Source organism: Pseudophryne corroboree, chromosome 3, assembly GCF_028390025.1.
Source record: "Pseudophryne corroboree isolate aPseCor3 chromosome 3, aPseCor3.hap2, whole genome shotgun sequence".
Lineage (NCBI taxonomy): Eukaryota > Metazoa > Chordata > Amphibia > Anura > Myobatrachidae > Pseudophryne > Pseudophryne corroboree.
In genome coordinates this window covers 619,350,205-619,363,381 of record NC_086446.1, presented here as the reverse complement: position 1 = coordinate 619,363,381, position 13,177 = coordinate 619,350,205, and the positions used below count along the sequence as shown (strand labels likewise).

The following is a 13,177-nucleotide window of genomic DNA, read 5'->3' as shown; positions in this document are numbered from 1 at the left end:
TTTCGGCCAGAAGAGCTTTATGGACGCGACAGTGGACAGGCGATGCGGATTCAAAACGGCATATGGAAGTTTTGCCGTATAAGGGGGAGGAGTTATTTGGAGTCGGTCTATCAGATTTGGTGGCCACGGCTACAGCCGGGAAATCCACCTTTCTACCTCAAGTCACTCCCCAACAGAAAAAGGCACCGACTTTTCAACCGCAGCCCTTTCGTTCCTTTAAAAATAAGAGAGCAAAGGGCTATTCATATTTGCCACGAGGCAAAGGTCGAGGGAAGAGACAGCAACACGCAGCTCCTTCCCAGGATCAGAAGCCCTCCCCGGCTTCTACAAAAGCCTCAGCATGACGCTGGGGCTTCTCAAGCGGACTCGGGGACGGTGGGCGGTCGTCTCAAAAATTACAGCGCGCAGTGGGCTCACTCGCAAGTAGATCCCTGGATCCTGCAGATAATATCTCAGGGATACAGGTTGGAATTAGAGACAGATCCACCTCGCCGTTTCCTGAAGTCTGCTTTACCAACGTCCCCCTCCGAAAGGGAGACGGTGTTGGAAGCCATTCACAAGCTGTACTCTCAGCAGGTGATAGTCAAGGTACCTCTTCTGCAACAAGGGAAGGGGTATTATTCCACTCTTTTTGTGGTACCGAAGCCGGATGGCTCGGTAAGGCCTATTCTAAATCTGAAGTCCTTGAACCTGTACATAAAGAAGTTCAAGTTCAAAATGGAGTCACTCAGAGCAGTGATAGCGAACCTGGAAGAGGGGGACTTTATGGTATCCTTGGACATCAAGGATGCGTATCTCCACGTTCCAATTTACCCCTCACACCAGGGGTACCTCAGGTTCGTTGTACAAAACTGTCACTATCAGTTTCAGACGCTGCCGTTCGGATTGTCCACGGCACCTCGGATCTTTACAAAGGTAATGGCCGAGATGATGATTCTTCTTCGAAGAAAAGGCGTATTAATTATCCCATACTTGGACGATCTCCTAATAAGGGCGAGGTCCAGAGAACAGCTAGAGATGGGATTAGCACTGTCTCAAGAAGTGCTAAAACAGCACGGGTGGATTCTGAATATTCCAAAATCCCAGTTAATGCCGACAACTCGTCTGCTGTTCCTAGGGATGATTCTGGACACGGTTCAGAAAAAGGTTTTTCTCCCGGAGGAAAAAGCCAAGGAGTTATCCGAGCTTGTCAGGAACCTCCTAAAACCAGGAAAGGTGTCTGTACATCAATGCACAAGAGTCCTGGGAAAAATGGTGGCTTCTTACGAAGCGATTCCATTCGGCAGATTCCACGCAAGAATTTTCCAAAGGGATCTGTTGGACAAATGGTCAGGGTCGCATCTTCAGATGCACCTACGGATAACCCTGTCTCCAAGGACAAGGGTGTCTCTTCTGTGGTGGTTGCAGAGTGCTCATCTATTGGAGGGCCGCAGATTCGGCATACAGGATTGGATCCTGGTGACCACGGACGCCAGCCTGAGAGGCTGGGGAGCAGTCACACAAGGAAGAAACTTCCAGGGAGTATGGACGAGCCTGGAAACGTCTCTTCACATAAACATTCTGGAACTAAGAGCAATATACAATGCTCTAAACCAGGCAGAACCTCTGCTTCAGGGAAAACCGGTATTGATCCAGTCGGACAACATCACGGCAGTCGCCCATGTGAACAGACAGGGCGGCACAAGAAGCAGGAGGGCAATGGCAGAAGCTGCAAGGATTCTTCGCTGGGCAGAGAATCATGTGATAGCACTGTCAGCAGTGTTCATCCCGGGAGTGGACAACTGGGAAGCAGACTTCCTCAGCAGACACGATCTTCACCCGGGAGAGTGGGGACTTCATCCAGAAGTCTTCCACATGCTGGTAACCCGTTGGGAAAGACCAATGGTGGACATGATGGCGTCTCGCCTCAACAAAAAACTGGACAGGTATTGCGCCAGGTCAAGAGATCCGCAGGCAATAGCTGTGGACGCGCTGGTAACGCCTTGGGTGTACCAGTCGGTGTATGTGTTTCCTCCTCTGCCTCTCATACCAAAAGTATTGAGAATTATACGGCAAAGAGGCGTAAGAACGATACTAGTGGTTCCGGATTGGCCAAGGAGGACTTGGTACCCGGAACTTCAAGAGATGATCACGGAAGATCCGTGGCCTCTACCTCTAAGGAGGGACTTGCTTCAGCAGGGTCCCTGTCTGTTTCAAGACTTACCGCGGCTGCGTTTGACGGCATGGCGGTTGAACGCCGGATCCTAAAGGAAAAAGGCATGCCGGAAGAAGTCATTCCTACTTTGATTAAAGCAAGGAAGGAAGTAACCGTGCAACATTATCACCGAATTTGGCGAAAATATGTTGCGTGGTGCGAAGATCGGAGTGCTCCGACGGAGGAATTTCAACTGGGTCGATTCCTACATTTCCTGCAATCAGGATTGTCTATGGGTCTCAAATTGGGATCTATTAAGGTTCAAATTTCGGCCCTGTCGATTTTCTTTCAAAAAGAATTGGCTTCAGTCCCTGAAGTCCAGACCTTTGTTAAGGGAGTGCTGCATATACAGCCTCCTGTGGTGCCTCCAGTGGCACCGTGGGATCTAAATGTGGTTTTGGACTTCCTAAAATCTCATTGGTTTGAACCACTAAAAAAGGTGGATTTGAAATATCTCACATGGAAAGTGACCATGCTTCTAGCCCTGGCTTCTGCCAGGAGAGTGTCAGAATTGGCAGCTTTATCTTACAAAAGCCCATATCTGATTTTCCATTCGGACAGGGCAGAACTGCGGACTCGTCCGCATTTTCTCCCTAAGGTGGTGTCAGCATTTCATCTGAACCAGCCTATTGTAGTGCCTGCGGCTACAAGTGACTTGGAGGACTCCAAGTTACTGGACGTTGTCAGAGCATTAAAAATATATATTGCAAGGACAGCTGGAGTCAGAAAATCTGACTCGTTGTTTATATTGTATGCACCCAACAAGATGGGTGCTCCTGCGTCTAAGCAGACGATTGCTCGTTGGATCTGTAGCACAATCCAACTTGCACATTCTGTGGCAGGCCTGCCACAGCCTAAATCTGTAAAGGCCCACTCCACAAGGAAGGTGGGCTCATCTTGGGCGGCTGCCCGAGGGGTCTCGGCATTACAACTTTGCCGAGCAGCTACGTGGTCAGGGGAGAACACGTTTGTAAAATTTTACAAATTTGATACTCTGGCTAAGGAGGACCTGGAGTTCTCTCATTCGGTGCTGCAGAGTCATCCGCACTCTCCCGCCCGTTTGGGAGCTTTGGTATAATCCCCATGGTCCTTTCAGGAACCCCAGCATCCACTAGGACGATAGAGAAAATAAGATTTTACTTACCGATAAATCTATTTCTCGGAGTCCGTAGTGGATGCTGGGCGCCCATCCCAAGTGCGGATTATCTGCATAAATTGTACATAGTTATTGTTAACTAATTCGGGTTATTGTTGAAGGAAGCCATCTTTCAGAGGCTCCGCTGTTATCATACTGTTAACTGGGTTTAGATCACAAGTTGTACGGTGTGATTGGTGTGGCTGGTATGAGTCTTACCCGGGATTCAAAATCCTCCCTTATTGTGTACGCTCGTCCGGGCACAGTACCTAACTGGAGTCTGGAGGAGGGTCATAGGGGGAGGAGCCAGTGCACACCACCTGATCGGAAAAGCTTTACTTTTTGTGCCCTGTCTCCTGCGGAGCCGCTATTCCCCATGGTCCTTTCAGGAACCCCAGCATCCACTACGGACTCCGAGAAATAGATTTATCGGTAAGTAAAATCTTATTTTTGGTGCCTCCAGTGGCACCTTGGGATCTCAACGTAGTGTTGGATTTCCTAAAATCACATTGTTTTGAGCCACTTCAGAACGTGGAGTTGAAGTATCTCACGTGGAAAGTGGTCATATATATATATATATATATATATATATATATATATATATATATATATATATATATATATATATATATATATATATAATATGGCCTTGGCTTCGGCTAGGCGTGTGTCAGAATTGGCGGCTTTGTCGTGTGAAAGCCCTTATCTGATCTTCCATAGGGACAGGGCAGGATTGAGGACTCGTCCCCAATTTCTCCCTAAGGTGGTATCAGCGTTTCATTTGAACCAACCTATTGTGGTGCCTGCGGCTACTCGGGACTTGGAGGCTTCCAAGTTGCTGGATGTAGTCCGGGCCCTGAAAATCTATGTTTCCAGGACGGCTAGAGTCAGAAAATACTGACTCGCTGTTTCTCCTGCATGCACCCAACAAGCTGGGTGCTCCTGCTTCTAAGCAGACTATTGCTCGCTGGATCTGTAGCACGATTCACCTTGCACATTCTGCGGCTGGACTGCCGCATCCTAAATCAGTAAAAGCCCATTCCACGAGGAAGGGGGCTCTTCTTGGGCGGCTGCCCAAGGGGTCTCGGCATTACAACTTTGCCGAGCTGCTACCTAGTCGGGGTCAAACACGTTTGCAAAATTCTACAAGTTTGATACCCTGGCTGAGGAGGACCTTGAGTTTGCTCATTCGGTGCTGCAGAGTCATCCGCACTCTCCCGCCCGTTTGGGAGCTTTGGTATAATCCCCATGGTCCTTACGGAGTACCCAGCATCCGCTAGGACGTCAGAGAAAATAAGAATTTACTCACCGGTAATTCTATTTCTCGTAGTCCGTAGTGGATGCTGGGAGCCCATCCCAAGTGCGGATTGTCTGCAATACTTGTATATAGTTATTGCTTAACTAAAGGGTTATTGTTATGAGCCATCTGTTCAGTGAGGCTCAGTTGTTATTCATACTGTTAACTGGGTATAGTTATCACGAGTTGTACGGTGTGGCTGGTATGAGTCTTACCCTGGATTTCAAATCCTTTCCTTGTAGTGTCAGCTCTTCCGGGCACAGTTTCCCTAACTGAGGTCTGGAGGAGGGGCATAGAGGGAGGAGCCAGTGCACACCAGATAGTACCTAATCTTTCTTTTAGAGTGCCCAGTCTCCTGCGGAGCCCGTCTATTCCCCATGGTCCTTACGGAGTACCCAGCATTCACTACGGACTACGAGAAATGGAATTACCGGTGAGTAAATTCTTATTTTATGTTATACACACAGCCTAAAGGTTGTTTTATACAATATTGTTTATAATATTGTGCATGAAACAAAGTTTTTATACATTGAAGCATCAGAAAGCAAAGGTGTAATTATCTTAATCTCGCTGAAAAAACTGTTTTGGTTTTGGATTCATTTTGTATTAGCATTTACTATGAAGGGATAGGGATCAAAGGAGAACTGCATTCATATCAAGAAATACAAGACATAAACAGTGTCATATGCTTTCTATAATAAATGTAATCTGAAAATTCTAATAAATAAAATAATAGTCTTGCGTGTGCTGTTGTCACCTAAAGTTTTCTGGTCTCTTGCTTTTTATAGAAGTGGAAATGAAGAGAAAATGATGGGCCTTCTAACTCCCCTCAACGTTAATTCCCATGCAAGTGATGGAAGGAAGGTAAATGTACAGGTTTTCTGTCACTATGTACTTACAGTACAAAGGTTATTGTGTATGCTATGTACTTTCTCTGTCATTAGGTCACTTAACTATTTTGATTCCACTAGCTTTTTTTTTTTTTTTAATCGTTTGTAAAAACATTGAAATTGAACTATGGGCTAGATGTATGACTGACAGGTTGTTATGGGGGAGAAGCCCCCTGCTGATGATGTCCCTGTCTCGTTAAAGAGGCAAAGCAGGAAGAGCGATACCGGCACCATAGGTGTGGTTATCATGCATCTACCCCTTTGTTCCATTAATCCCATTATACTGGCAAGTTATGAAGAGATCAGTTGTGCTTGTATCTGTTTTTGACTGTAGTTCTTATTTTTTCTAGTCATATTTTTTTTTTCTTTTTTTTACATGAGGTAAATCGAGAATAAAGGTTTTGATCTAAGGAAGATAGTCTAACATGTACTTTATAGAAAGAAGTGCAGTGCCATCTACAGTGGTTGAAAGTGGAAAAGACAGATAATTATTATGTGTTAAGTAATGTACCTCAAAGTAATTGGAGGCAATTCAATTGTTTGGGATGCCACCCGCTGGGCATCTAAACTAATGACTTTCCGACGAGCAATTCAGTTGTTACTCCATTTGAGTGCCCAAAAGCACCAGGTTTAGCTGTGAATAGTAGCTAAACCACAGACTTTGCACACATTTCTTCTCGCACCTCAGGAGGCTGCAAGAAGAAAGATGCCTTCTGCGGCTAATGGGTGCCCGAACATAGCAACAAGTGAATTGCTACATTAAGCACCCATTAGTTTAGACGCCCATTGTGTTTTACTTTGCCGTATGTGTCCAGCCCGCTATCTTTTATTTATGTGAGAGTAAGTAGACATTGCTTAGGAAAGTGGGGCTTCCCTATACGGCGTCACTCTAGAAAAGTCAGAGATTGTGCCATTTATTTCTCTGGCATCCATAAGGGATATTGGGGAGACTTGGTACGATGGGGTATAGACGGGGTCCAAAGGAACCGATGCACTTTAAATTTCTTCATTGGGTGCGCTGGCTCCTCTCCTCTATGCCCCCTCCCACAGGCAGTTTAGAAAAAAGTGCCCTCAGGAGAGGATGCACATCTCTGCAGCTCCAGAGAGTTTTCTTCAGTTTCTTTTAAACTTTTATTATTTTCGGTATGCTGTTTGGGCAGCAGCATACTTGCACCGTGGGAGTTAGGGGGGGGAATGGTCACCGGCCTTGCGAGGTGTCAGAGCCGCTTCCCCGCTGCAGGTCCACCGGCCTGAGAGGTTGTTTGTTCAGCGGGGCACTGCGCCTTAGCTGTCGCAATCGCAGCGCGCCGCACACCCATAACAGATGCCTGAAGGTGACGACAGTGGTGAGTACAAACCGGGGGCCCCGCTAAAGGTTCCCCGGTTCATGGTGCGACTGAACGCAGGCGCGGCATATGGGACCCTCATGGGGGGGACCTGCTAGAGCACCCTTTGTAAACTGGCTAGTGGTGTCTTAAATTAGCACTTGTGTGATGTTTTTAAGCATTTTAGGAGACATTGCCAGTATAAAAAAACTCTGCAGCTCCGGTGCCATTGGGGGGGGGGGGGGGGGGAGGAGTTACCCCAGAGCGGGACCAGCTGCATTTTGGCGCCTTCCTCTGCTTACTGCAGCACAGCAGGCACATACAGCTCCTCCTGACACTCAGAAAACGCTGTACAGGGTGTAGCAAATGGGGAGAGACGCTATCGTACACAATCTGTGTCCTATACAGGACAGAAATCATTAGTGTTTCACTGTGATATAATAAGCTGACAGCCTCACTGGGGCTGTGTAGTTGGGGTGTGCTGGTTTTCTTTCTGTATGTCTTCCTCTCACATACAGTAAGGGCAGGCTTAATAAGTTTTATTGTCTGTGTGTATGTGTATGTCATTGTGATTTACTGTGAACATGGTTAAACACAAACTATGCAGTGTGTGCCACACCAGATTCTCTCCCTTATCATCTGATTCTGTTTCATGTGAACAGTGCAGCCAATCTTCACAACTCAGTGATGGGGCTGGGGGAGAGGGTCCAGAGCCCTCCTGGCTAGGGGCCCTTAAGAATATGATGTCTGATATGTCATCACAACTCACTGCTAATGTTCAGAAAACTCAGCTACTACAACAGGCTGTTGCACTCTGAGCTGTTAGGGCAGATGTTACACAGCCCCCCTCTCTAACTCAGGACCACAAAAGCGTGGTTTACCTGCTCTACTCTCTGATTCAGATGAGGATATACAGGAGGATGGGGATGACTTGGATTCCGCTTCTGCTCAGGGTATTGGACCCCTCATCAGTGCCGGATTAAGAGGGGGCTCCCGGGGATAAGTACCCCAGGCCCCCTTTTTTAAAAGGGCCCCCCACCACCATTGATCGGATCTCTGGTCCGATCAGCGGTATTGCACTGCGCTCCCGGTCTCCGCTCCCAGGAGCCGGAGCGGCATCGGCGTCACACGCAGGGCAGCAAATCGATTGCTGTCCCTGGCGGCTCCCCACTGCAGTCTTCAGTGCAACGAAAGGCTGGTACAGGGAGAAAGAGGGAAGGACAGCTGAGCGACGGCTCAGCTGTCCAATTATCTGAGGTGCAGCAGCCTGCGGCTCAGTCATTGGCTGGGCGCGCAGGCTGCAGTGAAGGAGCACACATCGCATGGAGGCAGCCAGCTCTGCTATACAGTTGTACTGTATATTATCTGCAGCCTACCAGGAGCAAATTTCTCAAAAACGTAATGCTGGCTGTATTATTATGTACAGGGTTTTTTTATATATATATATATATATATATATATATATATATATATATATATATATATATATATATATATATATATATATAATAAAAAAATTCTATATATATATATATATATATATATATATATATATATATATATATATAATAATAAAACGATTATATATATAACAGGAAGAAAACAGCAGCAGTCTGATGGTTTTGTTCAAATAGTTTAATGTTTTCATTTTTTTGTACCACTATTTTTCTTCCTGTTGTACTAATTACAGAAGGCACCAGTGGCATTCAGGGCCAGTTCTACACCTTGCGGCGCCCAGTGCGAAAGTTTCCACTATATCACGGCTCCATATCCTCCCTGGAAACTAAATTTTAGGGCCCCCCTGTCTTATGTACCCCAGGCCCCCCGAAGCCTTAATCCAGCTCTGCCCCTCATTCTTGCTATACGGGATGTGTTAAAGCTCCCTCTAGAGGACGCTGCATCACAGCAGTCGTTTTTCTTTACACAAAACAAGCCTAATGTCACTTTCCCTGATTCTGCAGAGTTAGATGACCTATTTAAGTTAGCCTGGAAAAATCCAGTCAAAAAATAACAAGTGTCAAAAACACCTCTGATGACGGTAGAAGACAAGTACCTTACGTGGATAATGGTGATGTTACTGGCCCTGGCTTCTGCTAGACGTGTTTCAGAATTGGGGGCCTTATCGTGTAAAAGTCCCTACTTGATCTTTTACGAGGACAGAGCGGAGCTCAGGACTAGGCAACAGTTCCTGTCGAAGGTTGTCTCTGCGTTCCACTTAAATCAACCTATTGTGGTTCCATCCAGTTCTGGCACTTCTGCTCCTCCGGAGGCATTGGATGCTGTGCGCGCCTTGAAGGTCTATGTCAAGCGAACGGCTCGGATCAGAAAGACGGATTCCTTGTTCGTGCTCTATGATGCGCAGAAAAAAGGTGGCCCTGCTTCAAAACAGTCCATTGCTCATTGGATCAGACTTACTATCCAACAGGCCTGTGTGTCAGCAGCCTTACCTGTTCCTAAATCTCTGATGGCCCATTCTACAAGATCGGTGGGCTGTTCTTGGGCGGCTGCCCGTGGAGTCTCGGCCTTGCAACTATGCCGAGCTGCTACCTGGTCGGGGAAGAACACTTTTGTTAAGTTCTACAAGTTTGATACACTGACCAAAGAGGATACCCAGTTTGGACAGGCGGTGCTGCAGCAGTCTACGCCCATTCCCGCCCGTTCTGGAAGCTTTGGGACGTCCCCCATCGTACTAAGTCTGCCCAAAACCCCTTATTGATGCTAGAAAATAGAGGATTTTAATTTCCTACCGGTAAATCCTTTTCTCATAGTCCATAAGAGATATTGGGCGCCTGCCTCAGTGCGTGGACTTTTCTGCAGGTCCTCTTTTCTATGGTTACCTGTTCAGCTGTTGCTGCTGTTGTTACCAGCTGTTGCTGGTTGTTGTAAGTTAGTGGTGTGCTGGTGTATAAATCTCACCACTCATTGTTATGTACCTTTTGTCATATATATCCTTTCTCCTTCGGGCACTGTTTTACCTATAACTGCCTGTGGAAGGGGGCATAGAGGGGAGGAGCCAACACACCCAGTGAAGAAATTTAAAGTGCATCCTTTGGACCCTGTCTATACCCCATTGTACCAAGTTCCCCAATATCCGTTATGGACTTCGAGAAAAGAATTTACCGGTAGGTAATTTTAAATCCCTATTTTTTTGTTGTTTGTGTCTCATACCAGAGTGCCCCTTTGTATACTATAGCTTTCAGTAATGGATTTGTTGAGCAAATGCTTAATCCAATTTTTTTCAACAAAGCTGCAGTGGAAAGTAAGGGTAAGACTGAACATACTATTGTGTTTATGCTTCATAGAAAAATTTCAATTGTGCTGGATTAGCTCCCTAAAAATGACTGAGCATAGGATTAGAACTGATGACCTTTCAGAAAAAAGTGTTAAAATATTGTTATTTTTAACTAAAACTCAACATTTTAGGTACAATATACATTAATGGTACTTTTTGTATAGTTTGCATTGTACAACAGACACTTTTCCATTTCCATGCATTGTTATTTCATTTAATGACATTTGATACAACAAAACTCAGATCTTATGCATTGGAAATGTGGGAACACTGGTTTGGTACTGTAGAGTATATGGGGACATGAAGCTCTGTAGTTATTCTTGCAGGAGGGCACGTACAGATCAATAAATGATCATTGTTTGAATATAGTAAGTCACTGAGCTCAATGATGTATATTGTTTTTATATGTGTATTTATTTTTACATCTACAGTCGACTCCACTTCACTTAGCTGCAGGTTATAACCGTGTCAAAATCGTGCAACTGTTACTTCAGCATGGAGCAGATGTACACGCCAAGGATAAAGGGTATGGCTACACACACTAATCAATACTAGTTGTACTTTAAACACAAATGTCAGTTTAATATTGTTTATCAGTGTCCTTTATTTTATGATTCAGGGTGAGATGTATGCTTTGGGCAACATCTTCACTTTACCACTCTCCAATCGGCTTGTAACTGTCATTTATCTAGCAGTCTTTAAAATGACAGCTAGAAGTTCATTGGATGCTTTGGGAACTTCTCCACTTAGGGGTATATTCAATAAGAGTCGGGTCCATTCCAACATGCAGTTGTCAGAATGGACCCGACAACCCCTATTCAGAAAGCGGCCAAATCCGATTGTCGGATTTGGCCGTTCCCTGTGTCCGGTCCTGCCGCTGCTGTCAGCGGTGGGGGGAGCAGAGAGCAGCGTGAGGCGGCCAGCGGGGAGAGCAGGCGGGGGTGAGCAGCGTGAGGCGGCCAGTGGAGAGAGCAGGCGGGGGGAGCAGAGTGAGGCGGCCGGTGGGGGGAGCAGCGTGAGGCGGCCGGCGGGTGGAGCAGTGTGGCGATCGGCAGCCGAAGCTGGCAGCGGGGCACAGCCGTCAAGGTACCTCTCATCCCCGTAGCCCGCCGCACCGCTCCCAGTCTCCTTACCTCAATCCGACTTGTTTTCAAGTTGGATCGAGTTTGTCGGAAAGGGGGCCAAAACCGGTCGGATTTCGCCCCGTTTCCGACAGCAGCAGGTGGATCGGCTGGTATTCCGCCAATCCACCTGCTTTCCAACAGCATTCCGACAAGTCGAGTTTCCCGACTTGTCGGAAATAATGTGCCACTATTGAATAGGTCGGAACCCCTTCCAACCCATTCCAGTCGGAAACTGCCGTCTTTCCGACAAGATGGTAGTTCCGACTCTTAATGAATACACCCCTTAATCACTCTCCAAGGCTTGATATATCTCGCTGCCAGTCTTGTAGTTTGAAATGTTGTAGTTAATGAGTTCTGCTACCCCTGCTGTGATTGGTCTTGCAAGTTTATTTATGTAAGATATTATAATGCCTTTGCACGATTGATGTTAAGCTCATTTCAATACGCCAGCCTTGTCTTTTCCATTGACATATGCTAAACTAGGCATTTACAGCCCTCACTGGCTCTGATAACAAATATTAGCTGTCACTCTGGCTTGTATAATGGCACCAGCGCTGCCGAGTACAAGGTAAGGTTCTGTAGTAGCATATACAGTAATGTATACTTGCATGCGGTTTGTGTGCTTTGCACGTATAATAGTGTTCTGGAACAGCCATGTTTACGAGGGAGATCTCTTGAAAAGTACCCCCTTTTTTTTTTTCTGAACATTTTTATTGCTGTATATCAGCCATTACGAGTTTATATGCACACACTTTACCAGCTGCTTTTCATGAGTTTTGAATGTGTGAAATCCAGATAAAACATGACTGTAAATACACAGAATGGAGATTAATCTGTATTTGCCTTTCCCATTGATGTTTGCAGGATAATTCACAGAAGTATTCTGCAGATGAAATCACTTTTTATTGTAGTGTACTATGTAAAACAACTAGCTACCAGTCCGTCAAAATGACGGAACAACATTACAGTAATGTCAGAACCGGCGGCTGTGTGCTTTCGTATGGAGCAGCAATTTAATTGCTTTGTTGTGCTCCATCTAGTAGCCACTGGTGCGCAAAACACTTAAATCCCTCCCCTCCCTATAGAGGTGAGGAGCAGCGTTAGCCTTTTATTATATAGGATAAACAGTAGTCCTAGTAGAAATTACTTGATCTTATGTTAGCTGTCCACTATTTACCAGGTAATAGGATGGTTTTAATAGCTGTTTGCTAACACTGGGTAACAGCTATAAATTTTAAGAACTAAAATAAAGTGAGTAAAGTAAAAAAAAAAGTGTTTATTTCAGGCAATTTTTAGTCTATTATGCTTCCAGCGATTAAATGCTTAGATAACACTGCGCAATTAATCTCTGAAATCTCATCATTCAGATCTTAAGGTAGCATTGCCCAGAATAACAAAACAAGTTTGCATTCTACATGATTAATTGTTAGAAGTTAATGCAATAGTGCAGTCTAAGTCAATGACTGCTGTACATTACAGTCTGGGATCATCCCATAGTAAGGAAGCTGTTTCTGCAATTGCACAACTGGGAATCAGTCTTGTAGTGTAGCCAGTAAGGGTTACACATCTCTTGTCTCTTTTAAAAGGTCTGATATACACACGTTTTCAAATCGTTATGAAGCCCTTAGGCGCTCTAATAATGTGTAGCATTTCCAAGGTGACAGTCGTGTATTTTTGTCTAAATTTACATATTCAGATTTTCCATTTATTTAAACATTTTAGCAAAATGGAATGAATCCTACATTCACAAGTTCCCTGGTGTTTTGCAGTTCTTTGTTTATTATTAAGAAATAACACTGCATTTATTCCCAGGAGAAATTCACAATTATGTCTGCTAGAAACATGTTCTGTTCGCTTGGAAATGCATGCTATGAAGATTTCATCTTCTTGGGTTTTCTTAATACATACTTATGCCTCGCC

The 13,177-nt window shown here is 45.3% G+C and overlaps 1 protein-coding gene across 4 annotated transcripts in view; it reads left to right on the top strand.

The window, feature by feature from the left end:
* The window catches only part of TNKS2 (tankyrase 2), a 204,688-nt gene that overhangs the window by 75,671 nt on the left and 115,840 nt on the right, over positions 1-13,177 (top strand). For 2 of the 4 annotated variants that reach the window (XM_063961657.1, XM_063961655.1), the window contains exons 5-7: positions 5,415-5,490; positions 10,089-10,106; positions 10,565-10,659. In XM_063961657.1, coding sequence (XP_063817727.1) covers positions 5,415-5,490; positions 10,089-10,106; positions 10,565-10,659 — 189 coding nt within the window. The remainder of the gene's footprint in view (positions 1-5,414; positions 5,491-10,088; positions 10,107-10,564; positions 10,660-13,177) is intronic. The other 2 variants (XM_063961658.1, XM_063961656.1) reach the window with 1 other exon arrangement.